Raw genomic sequence first — 15,265 nt, forward strand, 5'->3', positions numbered from 1 at the left:
TAGGCCTGTGTGCATCACAGGACACAACCCCACTCTGCTGATTAATATCTCAAACCCTAAAGAAAAGAAATAAATCCTCTTTATAGTAGTTCAGTTGGGTTTGGCGTTTCTTTTAATGGAAAGAACTTTGTAACTCATTCAGGCCAATGTTATTTTTGTGATCCTTATTGTAATGGTGAGTACTGGAGAAACTCAAAGGAGTTACACAGGCAAAGGTGCACACATCAGGGATAACTAGATCATTTTCTTCTCTTATCACATGGGAAATTTAAAATACCAGTATCTTAGTGATGTTTCCCTTTCCTCAGAGCAATGTTTTAAGATTAATCAGTCCTGTATAGTGCTTTTAGAAAGATCTGAAAGTTCGATTTGAACCACTCTTAATTATTGTTGTAGGAATAATATAAATTTGTAAAGCTATTCTCAAAACTCCAGGCTTTTTTCTCACCAAGATTATTTTTAATATGATAATGTTTAAAATTATATTTAAAATCTTATAACAGACAACAGTGCTATATTGTTGAATCTGGTTAGAGAAGTTTAAATAATCACAGTATTTTTAAATATAGTGGGCTCTTTTACATGTGACAGTTAGGAGCAAAAATGGTTTCACAAAGATGTACACATACGTCAAGAGCCACAGACTGTTTTGCCCAGGATTTCTTCACTTGGTCATACATAATTGTGTTGTTGATACCCAGGCCACAAAAAATAACAAAAGCCTAAAATTTAAAAAGAGAAAAAAAGAGAGTCAATTATGAATCGGTTATAATACAGGCACAAAGATGAATACTGGCTTAATCATTAAAAGAAATTGCATGGAAATATTAGGAACAATCATGTTTAAACAGGCTATTTTAAGAATGCAGGTGAGTCACTGGCCTCCAGATGAGAGATTAGATGCCAGAAACTTGTTTTAATTAGGACGCCACCTTCTAAGTGAGGATTACTGAGAATTCATGTCAAACCACAAGATATTCTCCCCCCATCCCTGAAGTGGACTGAAGCAGATTACTGAGAAATACCAAATGCTACTGAAAACGTATGTTAATGTTGAACTGAATGCCTCTTACTTCAAACAGCCGCTGGTCAGCATCGTCAAAGGATTTCCCATCAAGCCTGTTCAACACTTGAGCTACCCCTTCAGAAAGAGTTAATATGAATTATAATCTTCATTCATTCATGCACAATGCAGAATGTTTTATTCATTGGTAAAATGTAAACCACATATTTCAAACTGAAAAGCAAAATGCAAATATTTATTCTGAAAATAATTAGACACAGATGTGCAATAATTTTACTGTTTTGATATCAGTACTTTCAGCTGTTATTCTTTCCTCTCTAAGTATAGTACTGAAAATCTAAAAGTTACAGTTTTTCACAAAAGGTTAAAGATCTATTTGAGAAAGAACTTGATAATTTTGCTAACAGCAATCACACAAGTTATCTTAAAAATTTGGAGTTACCAATACAATTTACTGAAACAATACCTTCATTCCTAAAATCATAGTTAATTCAGCATCATCGGGGTATATAAACCCCTTTTTACTCATGACTGGTTCATCAATTTACTGAGCCATTGAAAAAAATGCGTTTTCTGAACTAATGCTGATTTCTACTGCAACAAACATTTCTATTTCATTTAGCTACAATAAGCCCTTAGAAAAATACTTTAACAGTAATCAGCTGCCAAGAGTCCAGATTATTTCCTCTTGAAGATAATGCGCAGTTCACAATAAACAACAGGACGTATTTTTAAAAGACTCCCACGTCATCTCTGCTAAAGCAGCTCAAAGATCCTGCGTGACACAAGTGCCTTCAGCAATGCACTACTGATCTCAGCTCTCCCTGACAGCCACAATGCACAGGGATCTAACTCTTGCCCTGACAGTGTAAGTCGCAATGGCTTTGACGTCAGTTCTTAGGAGGAAAGTTACCAGGGGAATCTGGCACTGGTATTTACAAGCACTCCTTTTTGTGCCAAAAGCACGTAATAGCACAGGGCAAACTGCTGGCGTAGCACAGCTGTGGAGCTATCAAAGATCCCCTAAAACCCTGTCACATCCTGGCCCAGCAACCACCACTGCAACAGGCAACCCTGAGCACTGCCACAGCCCCTCCAGTAAATCTTCCCTGACTGCGTCCAGAGGTTATCATTAGAGGGAAAAGACCACTTCACTTGACTGCAGAAACAGTTGCCCATGTGCTAAAGAAGAAAACCCAAGGAAAACATCAATGCATATAAAACATTTTTCACTAATATGGTTCGACTTTCTGTTTTCATCTCATTAAAGTTCAGTACAATATGTAACTTAACAACAGCACAGCAGGAAAGCTGAAAAAGTCCATACAGTATCCAAGTCAAAACATCCCTTCTTGGATACTTAGCATGCATCCTAGGCACTGTAACTTCTTAACAATATTCAGCTGGGAAAAAGAAGAAAAAGGAACATAGAATTAAAAGGATAGAACTAAATTTATATTAGCACAAATATTACGCAGCCATGAGGAAAGTCTTACCAATTATTTGGTGGGTGCTGTTCCATATAGGGACACATAGAACAGATCTTATGTGAAAGCCAGAAATTTGGTCAGCCTAAAATGTAGAAATGAGAGCTTCCATTAGTGGTGCTGTTTCCAGCCTTTTAAATCACAGTCATAGAAATGTCAAGGAGTGAGTTTACATTATAAACGTCATTTCATATTAATCAGCTCTCAGAAAAAAATCTGCTAAAACTTCATCCACAGTAGCCAAAAGTCATGATTATTCTAAAAATTGCCAAAGAAAATACAAACACTGGCATCTTTGCCACATGAAGCTTACACTATTTGACTCTGATTTGGCACTAAAGACCAACTATAATCGAGGCAATGTCCAGACAAATTCTGGATTACTTACACTGGTGGATTAGCAGAGATAACTTTCACTGAACGAGTTTGCCTTAGAAGTACTCTTCCCAATTGTCAAACTGAAACTGGACTTAGCAAGGCAGCTGTAAAAGGAGGCTTATGGGAAATACACCTTTTCAGAAGAAAGGTGAGAGTAAGTAGGGAACTTTGCAGAAGTGCAAGTTAGTAAAAAATGTAAGGATGAGCCAAACCCTAGATTTGAGATAACTGGTCCTTTCATTCCAATGCCAATTTACTGTTTTCTATCTAATACAGTATACAACTTTACAGTTTATTTTTTACAGTATTTTAAGTGTCACTGATTCTCTTTTTTCTACAATTAATAAGGGTTATTCTTTAGTGCCACCGCTGTGAAATCTAATGAACAGAAAACAGTTTTTCAAAAGAGATTAGAGAGTGGAATGAGTCCACTCACAGAAGATCAGGAAATGTTCTCTTACTAAAACTGCCACTGCTAGAGGCAATCTTTAATAGAAGAAAACTAAAAGACCAGCAATAATTCATATACAGGAAGCAGAATAGGATCACTGTGATCTCCTAGGTAGCAAAAGATATAGCCCAGGTTTTAATTAGATTACTGTCTATTTATACATACTCAGAACTCATCACTGAAACCAGTGTGGAGTGACACCAAAATCCTGGGTAGCAGGGCAATAACTGATTCAGATGTATGTCTTAAAATGAACTGCAAAATACTTTTGTATAAAATTCTTGATGAATGAGTTGAAAATTGAGCATCAACATTTGCAAATGAGAAGTAGTGTTCTGAGAAAAAGAGATGATTTTCAACAGAAGCAGAAGAACAGAATTTCTGTTCATAACTATAAACGTATGCTTGATTCTATCTAAGTAATGAGGGATACTATATTCCTCTTACTACTCTTGACTGAAAAAATAATTTAGCAGAAAAACTGAATTCAAGAATTAAATTTTCATAGGAACCCATCAAAAGAAAATTATTATTGCCCTTTATATAATTTTCTTTATATATATTGGGCAGTGCCTCCAACTTGGAAAGGACTAAGTGTGAAACAAATAAGAGATAGCTGAATTATTCAGGACATGATATAATACAGGTACAATTGCAAACATCATGGACTAGCATGCTTTAAGTTACCACATCTAAACGCCCCAGGCATTAATTGTACTTCTTACAATTCTGAACAGATTAACATCAATGCAGTTTTCCTTTATACTTTTACAGTAGGCCTCTTTTATTTTTTCTTGTTTCTAAAAATTCTGCTGGTTTGAGAGATAATCCCTTTAATGACATGTGGAATAAAATTGGAACCAAGCAAACTCTCAACATGAAACACTTCCAAGAACACTTACTGTAGTAATATATTTTGGGAAGCTTTCTGACCAAGGCTGTGATTAATGTGCTGTCCAACTGCTGGCCAAGTCCTCCATAGTAATGCTGGACTAGAATTCAGTGAAGATTTTTTCCTTCCATATGTTTCTAACATTTATTTAGATGTTAAGTATACTTACATTTTTATCTGTAGCTACACCTTTATAACAGGAAATAAATACCTTAAGATACACAAAAACTTTTATTGGGAGTGATAAGTATCTTGAAGAAGTACCCAATTCAGTGTGTATTTGAGCAAATTAAACTGTTGGTTGGCTAAGTTAGATCACAAACAACATTTGTCTGTCTGGATACCAGCTCTGTTTGCACTCTGTCTGTGTACAGCCCCAGTCACCCCAACAGCTAGCAATGCTGGTGCTGATAACACTGAACACCAACAAATTTTCAGCAATAAAAATCAGTTTGCATAAATATCAAGGCAATTGGTAGGAGAAGTTATCATGTATGAATAGGAAAATCAAAGAATCATGGACAAAGTAACTGCTTTAAGTCATACACTAATTCAGTGATTTGTGCTTACAGTATAAAGCTGTGTCAACAACAAAAGACCAGAAGGATAACTTACTGGATAGAAAAAATAATTTAAAATAAACATTCACACATCTCACAGCCACTCGGATATAAACCCAAAATTTTGATATTAGTTGCAGTGCTCAAAAGTAATGTAAATTACATTTGTAAAAATTTTTTACCTCAGCATCAAAGCGAGGATCCTGATAGGCATCACTGATGTTCACTGGGAGACCTGTGGAAGCGACGAGCTCAGCAATGCTATTATTTATTAGCCAGTCAGAATAAGATGATGATTTTTCCATGCTGTCTTTGAAACTATCAAAATGCAGGGCAAGGGGAGAAAAGAATACAGTCAACGTTAATTGCAAGTCCAGAATGTCCTACATGCACATTTATAGGAACAGCAGAACCATTCACAATTATTAATGGCTACCAAAAAATTAACTATAGAACAATAATTTGGTATTATTGAAATGGTAGTTCAAAAATTCTCTCCTTTATATAACTCTTTCTATTGAAAACAGCATTAGTATCTCAAGTAAATTAAATATTTGTTAAATTTTACCCATGAACCAACAGTGGATTATGTTCTAAGTCTCATCTGAAAGAAAACTTAATATGCTTAAAAGACTATAAATAAAAATAATAACGATTTACAGAAATCTAAAGAAATCAACTTTCATTTGGGATAAGAATTAGAATTTTGAGTGACGGGAATACATGTTACATGTATACTTTGACAGAGACCTATATATAAATATAATGAGCTAAGTAAAGAAATCACATTTATAATTTAAAATTTAATTCATAATTTAATTTATTTTAAATACTTTCGAAGAAAAAAAATATTTAAGGGTAAGGATCTAATTTCAAATACATAGTTATCAGTTTGTGACTTATCTGAATGGTAGTATCATTATCATATAAGACACATAAATCAGGACTCTATTATGGGTGTCAAGCACTTTAAGCAGCAAATTAATTCAAGTAAAGGAAACAAGATAAAAATTCATGAAGAAGTTTTAAAAGCGGGTTCTATTTTGTTCTCTCCATTCCTCACAAGCACTCTACACCCATACTCCAGAAGACAGGCACATCATCCCAGGGACAGTAAAACAGTTGGGGGATTTCAGCACTTCCTCTGTACCAGCCCAAGTGGGAAGGAGAACAGGCATTTTTGCCCACACAGCTCATACTCTGGCCCAGGCAGGAGAGCTGTCCACTACCACTGGTACCCAGTTAGAGAACTGTCATCTCAGCTGCCTGCTAAAACATAACCTCATCTGCCAAAATTGCTGCTTCTGTGCAGGAAAGGCACAGTCCACAGCACGTTCCATCAGGCCCACCTTCATCTAGATCATACCAGAACTGAGCCCTCAAGGATTCTGAGACTTAAGTAATATTTTTTTCAAAGGGAGAGAAAATTTAGGGGTCTTGGCAAACTTGTACTTCAAGAACAAAATCGCTGGGAAAAGCAAGAGCATCAATGTGCCAGTATGGATAATAAACAAACTTGATCATGGCTTGTGATGAAAAATAGCAAATTGAACAGATAAACACAAGTGTGGCCTTGCAAGGTATTTTTTTACAAACAACACTAAAGAAAATAGATAAGAGTATTTATTATGATATTTAGGGATTTAACAGGTGAGCTGCTATCTACACATATATAAGGAGGGCAAAAGAAAAGCCAGCTTCTAAAACTGTGTGAGAAAGTATATTAGGGCATGAAATAATGTCTTAAGACCTTCTTTCTCATTTAGATAAAACTTATAATGAGAACTGTTCTCAGCCTAAAATTTCTTTGGATTTCAACTAAAATTTCAAAGAAATAATAATATTTTTCTTAACTGCTGTAATGATGAACTCGTCTTACCATTTTTAACCCCACATGAAATGTCTCATGACTTTACATCAGTTACAGCTGCAGAATGTAGAATGAAAAGGGCAAAACTCACTAGAAAAATGCTCAAATGTCAAGGGCTCGCGGCATTGTTCTGTATCCTAAATAACCTTTATTTTTCCACAATAGTGCCAATAACTCAAGCTGTGCCTGTGCAAGATCCAAGTGTGACATCATATCTGCCAGTCTAACCTTGGTCTTCGTAAATGCAACTTCACTCTCCACAGGAAAAAATCATCAAAGAAAAAGCAATGCATCTTTATGTTAAAATACACAGAAATGTATCTTTATGAATCTTATAAAGACCAGCTACCAGGTTGCATGTGTTTATTCATGTCTTGGACTAAAGTTAAAATAATCTTGACTTGACTACATGCAGAGCAGGCTACTACAAACTGCTTTGTGGCAACATGCTAATATAACTATGGTAACAAGAAATGAGCCAGCTTGGTTATCTTGACACCACTCTACATTGTTTTGACTAATCTGGCTACAGATCAAGTTTGAGAAAAACAGGAATAACAACAACATTCCTTGATTCATACTCCTGTCCCTGAATAAAAGAAATGTATTTTCACCCCCTAGGAAAGACCAACTGCTACTCTGAAACTCTTTGTCAAAAACAGTAACTTGTGATTCCTAGATGAATCAACAGATTATTTATTCATATTTAAATATTCCTATTTTTTATTGCTTGTTTTCCATTTGCTTCACCATTCCCATACCAGGACATGGAAGGGAGATATCTTCTACCCATATTTCTGTGTGGCCCTGGACTCTGCTGTCAGCTTGCACATCTTAGAAATCTTCTAACACTGCCCAATTTTCTAATGCTGTGAAATCAATCCATGAAATGGTTTATCACCATGACAGCCATTTGATGTGGAAAATTCTTCCTCAGAACCAGTATGAATTAATCTGCATAAAACCTGTGTGATAAACACTGAGCCCTGAAAGATGAAGAAATGTTCTCACAATAGCCCTGAATCCTCATCCCCTCATTTGGTATATAGGACATTTTATGTGAACTGCTACCAGTGGTGTAACCTTGCAGGGAATGATATAACAACCCCAACAAGAACAAAAAGCTCTCTTTTACTACTTAAAATTGGCCCTTTATAAATGTTTACAGATCCTACTAAGCAAAACATATACTTCCATTTTGACTGGGCTCCCAAACAAGATTTAGTCACAGGAACACAGGAACACAGTTTCTAGGAAATACATATGCTCTGCAGTTTCTAGGCTTTCCAGCTTGACAAGAGCAGAAATAAAATTTTACTGGAAACCTCTCAACACAACTGTACAGAGGACTTTTGTAAGAGATCGACAATCAAAAGTAATTTTGTAATTTTTACTTCAATATTAATCATGCAAAACAACATCTGAATGTTATCAAACCCACATAAAGTCCATTTTCCCCTGGTTTCTTACCTGAGACCCTGATACAATATTACTGCATACATACACACACAAACATACATATATTATAAAAAATATAGGCATGTATATTTATTCAAGCAAGTCTCCATTTAAAGCAAGCAGGAATCTTGTCTGAGTGAAAAACTTAGGCTCACACTCTTCAATCAAATCTACACAAAGTTCCATAAGAAAATAAAATCTTGACCAAGCAAACTTTAAAACTATGTGAAGAATGAAGTTATCCATAACCACAACAGACATGAGCACTAACCTGTTGTCAGTATCAGCACTGCACTTTGGAGATAACAATTCAAAGGATTTTGTAAATTTCACCACCTGTCACAAAAGAAGTAACTTAAGATTGTTATTAAGATGAATAAACATCTAAGAAAACAGTAATGTAAGGTTGCTCTATTTAAACTGTATTTTTATCCAATAGTCTTAGGATAAAAATACAAATCTGTATCCTCTCAATGGAGAATTCATGTTTAAAATACACACTGTGCACAGTTCCCTAAAACTCAATATCAAATCAAATGATGTCTTTAGATTGCTTCAGAAAACTATTTTCCACAAGTGTATACGCTTCCCTTTGAAGGCTTTTGGGACATGAATTATGGAGCTTTACTCAAACTTCACTTTTTTAATACAGAAAAACAGAAAGGCTGCTTTGCATTACTATCTGCAACCAATCACACTTGAATATGTGTCAGGAGTAAATAAGTGAAACATCTTAGGAGTGGCTAAAAGTGACACTGAACAGAGGCCATGTGTTTGGATGTGTCCCCATCTTCACCTTGGTTCTGAATTGTAAAAGCTTTCTGCACCATGTACAAATGACAGTATTTTAGACATGGTTAGACATTGAGTTACTCTAAGGAGATCTATTTTGTTATATATGTGAACCCTCCAAAACAGGAGAAAGTCAGGAAAATAACTGTTTTGCCACTTGTAAAAATTACCAAGTGGGTGGCAAGATGCTATTCTCTTACTCCAAATTAACCTAAGATTTATGACCACTTAGAAAAAGTTTAAGTTTTTGTCCACATTTCATAACTTTGTCTAGAGTAATAAGAACTCATGGCTTGTGGTTTGTTAAAAGCCTCTCCAAGCTCAAAGGCAGAAGTAATACCAAGGGCAGAAAAATGAACTGCCACCCACAGCTTCTTAATACAATGGATATTTCTGCAAAAAATAAAACTCATATTATACTTATAAACACACTTATAATTTCATAAGAATGTAGTAGAACTGCACCTTGTAATTATAAAATTGGGGAGGGGGAGTGGCTAGGGGAATCTAGAAAGAGAAAATGAACTTGAAACATTAAAATTCTATAATAGAGAACATAAGCAAAATAAAAACCTTGATCTTGCTTTTAGAAAAGCTGGTATAATTTAGGGCATACTCCATTGAAAGTTCTTAATTTTTATTGACTGAAATGAAATGTGAATTGTATCTTTCCTCCAAGGAAAAGAATGGGGATTTTTTTTATGCCGTACAAACAAATTTACGATTCTGTCTCTGACTTGTCACAGCCCAGCAACAAATAATTAACTTCAGAATCAGTGAGTACAAAAATAGTAACTGAATGGAAAAAAAGATATTACAAACAATGTTTTATCTTTCAACTACTTCTCAAATCAGTAGAAAGCAGGGTAGTTTATATTTAACAGCCTGAAAACACCAGAGGGAACTATCAATATAAAGGCAGACAATTTATTGCTAATAGCAATACTCATAAAATCTTTAAACATTTTTAAAAAGGCTCTCATACCCTATGAATATCAGTACTGCAAAGTCCCAGTGAAAGCCTTGTCAAAACTGTCAAATACTTTCATACAGTTTACATCCATCTGTTCAACAGAGCTCTGCAATGAAATAATTAGTCATTGGTCAAGCAGACACAGTAATTGCAAAAGACCAGAAACACTTCAGTAATTCTGAAAGCTGAATTTCTATTTCACCTGCTCAGTGTGAAAGCTTACTGCTACCACAATATAACCCTACTGAGAAAGAGACACAACAGGGGTGTTGGTAAAGTTTCAAGGTGTACCTAACTTACATTTAGGAAGAACACACTGAAAAATACCAGCTGTCCTGTACTTACATGTGCTATGCAACTATACTTACTGGTGATTCAATATCTTCCAGAAGTAATACTGAGCATCGCTCACACTTCAGCAGAGTCTGGGCCCGATGCATAATTTTCTTGACAATTTTCTCTAAGTCAGTCTGTTCCTCAAAGAGGTCATTCACTACTTCCAGTAAAGCCTGTATACAAGGACAGGAAACTCTTGTATTGGTTGTAGAATTAATAAATACATGGAGCATTGCAAAGGAGGCATCATATTGGGGATGGATTTCATAGCAGTGATCCATTGAAATCTTCATTCAAATAAAGTTCTTAATGATTATGGCAACAAAATTGAAGTGGGGGTATCTGAAGAATGAAAGAAGTATTCCTTAGCTCACAGCTGGGCACAATCCAACTCCTAGCAAACAATGGGAACCTTTCAAACTGTTTCACTTTGTTCCAAAAATAAAGAAATAGCTGTAATGCAATGCAATATGTATTGAGTTGCTTGATTTTATATATTGAATTTTCTAGGACATTTAAACTCCATTTTATACTCTTATTAACCATATTTATTCTCTTATTACCCATGTTCTTTAGTGTCAGTGCTTTAAAAGTAAGGCTTTCCCCTCTCATTTCATCAACTTTAAAAAAGATAGGCCATGTTCTTATCATGGGCCCAAAGAAGCTTGCTCTTTTCTTTATTCTCATATAGAGCACTGACACTAAAGATCATCAGAAAAGGTAACCATATAAACTGGAGTGGTCTTAGCTCTTCTAACATAGTGGTCATCAGCAAAATGTTGGCTATAGTTGCTGGAAGTTGCCACCATTAAGGTCTGTCTTCATAGGGAAGGCACAGTACAGGCTTGTGCACCACTTGGTACTTCCCAACTAACTTCAACCATGGACCAGGCAAAGTTAAACACCACCAGTAGGTCAGAAATGCAATCACGTACAGGCCACCACATTGCTGTCCAACAGCAATATTTGTTACACCTTGCATGGCTGAAGCAGCAACAGGAAATGAAGAATCTCTAACCCAATTTACCAGAATTTACCATTTTCTAATGAAGACTGGGAATGCCCCTAACACTTTTTTGCTGATTATCTCCCTCAGAAGATTAAATGCTGGCTCCTCAAAAGTCTGTATTGTTCCCTGCAGTGTGGAAACCTGTAGCAAAATTCAGGGCTTTGTAGTCAAAAAATTATTTTATTTGAACATCAAAAAAACCCGCAAAGCCCCAAACATCCCAACCAACCAACAAAAAAAAAAAAAAAAAAACCACTAAAAAAAAACTTTGGCAGACAATCTTTATTTTTCCCCACAAGTCTCCTCCAAATCTCTTCCCCAAATATAATAGGCTGTTGTCAGTTGTCAGACCTGGACAGAAGACAAGCTCAGCCCAAGACCCACAAGAAACTCAACACCTCATGACCCTTAAATATAAAGTCATTAGAAAGGGCCATTGTTATTTCTCAAAGTAGTGAAAAGCATTAGTTTTCATAAATTAAAGCACCAAAGTCATGAATATAAAAATGTCATAGCCCAATATACAGATCCAGACTATTGTAGCTACCCCTGCCTTGCGAAGAAAGAGTAGGTTCAACACTACCAGAGGTATTGCTACTCAAGTTTTGGACCTGTGATCTAAGCTAACAAAAATATAATTTCCTGTCATTGCAGAAATTATGATAAAAAAGAAGCAAACCATTATTAAAACCCCCTCAAAATTACCATTTTGTTTCTTCAAAAAATAAAAGACCTGTCTAACAAGGGAATGACAGGGGAGCTCAGCATTATTTTCACTTCAGAGCCTCCTGTCCCAATGCATGTATGGCAGCAGCAATCATGAGTGTGTTTTCTATAGAGACATGCTGTCAAAACCCTTCACATATAGGGTTTTTTCCCTTGCTTAATTTTATAAAGATATATCCACATTATTTACACATGAACTGAATATTCAAAATCAGGATTGAAAAGGCTTGAGATTAGTAGAATTTTATGAGAGCTTGGATCTCTGCCTAAGTAACACTTTCTCCTGTGCTGTCTGTGCCACAGATGCAATTGTTTCAGCACCAGAAAACGTGGAACTGACATCAGGAAACAACAGCCACTGCTACAAGTGTATTTCCCTCCCACACTCACTGCTTGCTGCCTCAATCAAGACAGGGATCTTTTGAAAATACAATCTTTAAAATAAAACTGTCTGCTTAGCAAACACATATGCATAGCTGGAACCTGCAGGAACAAAAGACAAAAGTTTGATGTTGGTCCACTACACATTTTGCACTTACCCTGCTTCTATCATATTCTTTCCTTGAGGCTGCAAATAGCTGGGCATTGGATATGGCAATCCCACAGAAGGGGAGGTACATCTGCATCACCTAGTACAGAAAGAAACCTGCAGTCATTAAAAACAACTGCAATTGTTTATGGCAATTTCTTACCAGGAAAGAGACCTAAACTTAGGGGACGCATCACAGGAAGGTCTCAGCTCACTCTTCAGCAGAGCACTAAACACAAAACAAAATTATCATGGGCAAGGCACATCCGATGTGTGGAAAGAGATCAAATGTCTAGGAAAGAACAAATACAATTAAGTTCACAGGTCCCAGAAATCCAGGTCCTCCATAATTTCTCTGGGCATCTGTGGATTCTCAACTCTATAAAATGTCTTCTGAAGACCACTTCAAATTACTGTAGACATTACAGCTTCCCTAGAAATTATTTATTATTTCTCTGGATTGCTTTTTTGTTCTGTGCTCAAGAAGCAAGCTCAAGTCACATTCCTGATGAGGAATTCTACATCTAGAGTACATAGATTTTGGAGAATACCAGCACTGTGGAACACAGCACATTGATCCTACACTATTAGTCAGAAAACTGATTGTCTTTTCAAAGAAGGTTAAAAAAAAGTTTAAAGAACATGCTTGAAAAATTGAGCCTTAATGTATATATTTAAAAATACTGAAAAGGAGGGATTTGGAACATAGTTTGAAGTGCCCAAGATGATTTTAGGTTGGCTGTGTGAAGTTCATAAACTAGACCAGTCAAACAGTTGAATATCTATGGGACTAGAGCTTCACAGGGATGACAGTAGATCAAAGTCCAAACCCATCATTTTTTAGCCACACACTGGTAACAAGTCTGTAACATACTGCCACTCCTGAGTGGATCCCAGGCTTAGGTCTGAGATTTTAAGTAAATTTTACAGCTGCTGAATAGCCTTAACATTTGCAAAGCCTGTGGGAATTGAGGCACTCTGCTGTTTACAGAGCCAAAAGAATGCTGCAGCAGCTAACCTTTCTTCTCTTTGGTCTGTCTGTCTATTGTAAGAAATCCGTCTGTGACAAATTTTGGCATTAAGAGAGTGGCATTTGTCTTTAAAATTCTATTTAATTAGAAAAATACTGCTAACCCAGAGATGTGGGCTATTGAGACTATCTGAGGAAAGAACCCAGAAGAACAGAAACAGCAGCAACTGCTGTTGGACTTTATCTGCCTTGAACACTCCAGTGGTTCCATACCTGCTTAGTCTGTGTTTGAGTAATGATGAACTTTTGGAAAGGATCCTCAGATCCTCTGAATCTTGTACCTTTACACCTGGCACTCTGTCACAGTAACTGCAGACTTTAAGGGTGCACATCTATACTGCTAATTTGGAAACACCCTACTTTCATCCTCTTCCCATCATGATTGCCTCCAAAGGAAAATGGCACTTTAGACTCTACAAACACTTATCTTTTCAAAGAGGCAGTAATTGACTGCCAACTGTAATTGGCAGCCAACTATCACACCAGATCTACAGGACAGAGTACACAAAATGAAAAATAAAGTACAAGGGTAAAAAACTGGTAAGAAGGATTAATTTTTTTAATGGTCAGAGTTTCTCTGAGAGAGTTTTGCATATTTCAGTTTAGTTTTTATTTCCAAATGAAACAAAAAAACCCCTATCTATATTTTCTTGTAATAGTACTAAAAACCACAGCCATGTAAGAGATCGGAGCAGAAAAAGTTAACTTAAGAAAAATCTGGCCTTTAGTGAAATTTTGAATGTCATAATGAGATTGGATACATTTTAATTCATATGTAAATACTAGTATTTGTTGTCTCCACACTGGAATCTCTGTTCCCAAAATTAATGCAGCCCTGTGACAATGGAAAGCTCAAGAGAAGCTTATGAACCTTCAGGCATCACAAAACCAGCTAGCAAAAATGTCATTTTAGTGAGAAGAAAATAAAACCTTGTAATATTGACAACCACTGGTCTCTGGAACCCAACCTCCAAGGCACTGGCTCTATACAGAAATTAGCACCCATAAAACCCTGTTTTATGAAATGTTAAGAGCCACTGACATCCATCACTCTTTTCACCACTCAGACTAATTGTGTAAGGCATAGCACAACTAAGAAAGGCACCAAGTTGTTTAAGAACACCAGTAGAATAAATAAATGTCAACAATTATGAGGAAAGAAACCAAGAAAAAAACCTGCCAGGTAGAGAGGAAACACCCTGTGGTTCATTTATTCCTGTTTACCTAAGACTGACAGAACAAAAGCCTACTGTTCCTCTTTTGTACTCTGAATGGTCAAAGTGAATTTCCCCTAAACAAATTGTAATACAGCACCCAGTACACAAAGAATGAAGATGTTTCTAATGGTAGCTGACTTCTAAATTAGACTTTTTTGACCAAAGTTGTTCAGTGGGATAGAAAGCAGTTATTGCATTATTATTTCAGATTACAGATTTAAATCTGCAGTATTAAGACTATTTTACAAGCACCTCTTACATGTTTATGCTACGACTGTGGACATCCCATACAAATATGGAATAATTTAATATTCAACTCTTATCTGTCTGAGCCTCAGACTGTAAGGAGCTGCTATTTTTATGCCAGATTCACAGTTCAGGGATTTTCCCCCCAAAGAGAATAAAAAAAGTTGAGGAAATGGCAAATAACACCATGGGATAGACACATCTTTTCCCCCCTCCTTTTAAGTGACAGATAACTAATTACTAATTTACTGGTGCTCCAAGGTAAAAACTGGCCCAAAGGTTGAGTA

General features: G+C 36.0%; 1 protein-coding gene across 1 annotated transcript in view; it reads right to left on the minus strand.

Annotated features, from left to right (window-relative positions):
• Positions 1–15,265, minus strand: part of PDE11A (phosphodiesterase 11A) — a 106,392-nt gene that overhangs the window by 54,795 nt on the left and 36,332 nt on the right. Inside the window, exons 3-9 of the mRNA XM_005520010.2 lie at positions 12,496–12,585; positions 10,254–10,394; positions 8,392–8,456; positions 4,975–5,110; positions 2,521–2,596; positions 1,074–1,141; positions 630–722 (exon numbers count right to left, since the gene is read on the minus strand). Coding sequence (XP_005520067.1) covers positions 630–722; positions 1,074–1,141; positions 2,521–2,596; positions 4,975–5,110; positions 8,392–8,456; positions 10,254–10,394; positions 12,496–12,585 — 669 coding nt within the window. The remainder of the gene's footprint in view (positions 1–629; positions 723–1,073; positions 1,142–2,520; positions 2,597–4,974; positions 5,111–8,391; positions 8,457–10,253; positions 10,395–12,495; positions 12,586–15,265) is intronic.

This window comes from Pseudopodoces humilis, chromosome 8 (genome assembly GCF_049639895.1).
Source record: "Pseudopodoces humilis isolate 2021_Gansu_Grassland_sample_001 chromosome 8, ASM4963989v1, whole genome shotgun sequence".
Lineage (NCBI taxonomy): Eukaryota > Metazoa > Chordata > Aves > Passeriformes > Paridae > Pseudopodoces > Pseudopodoces humilis.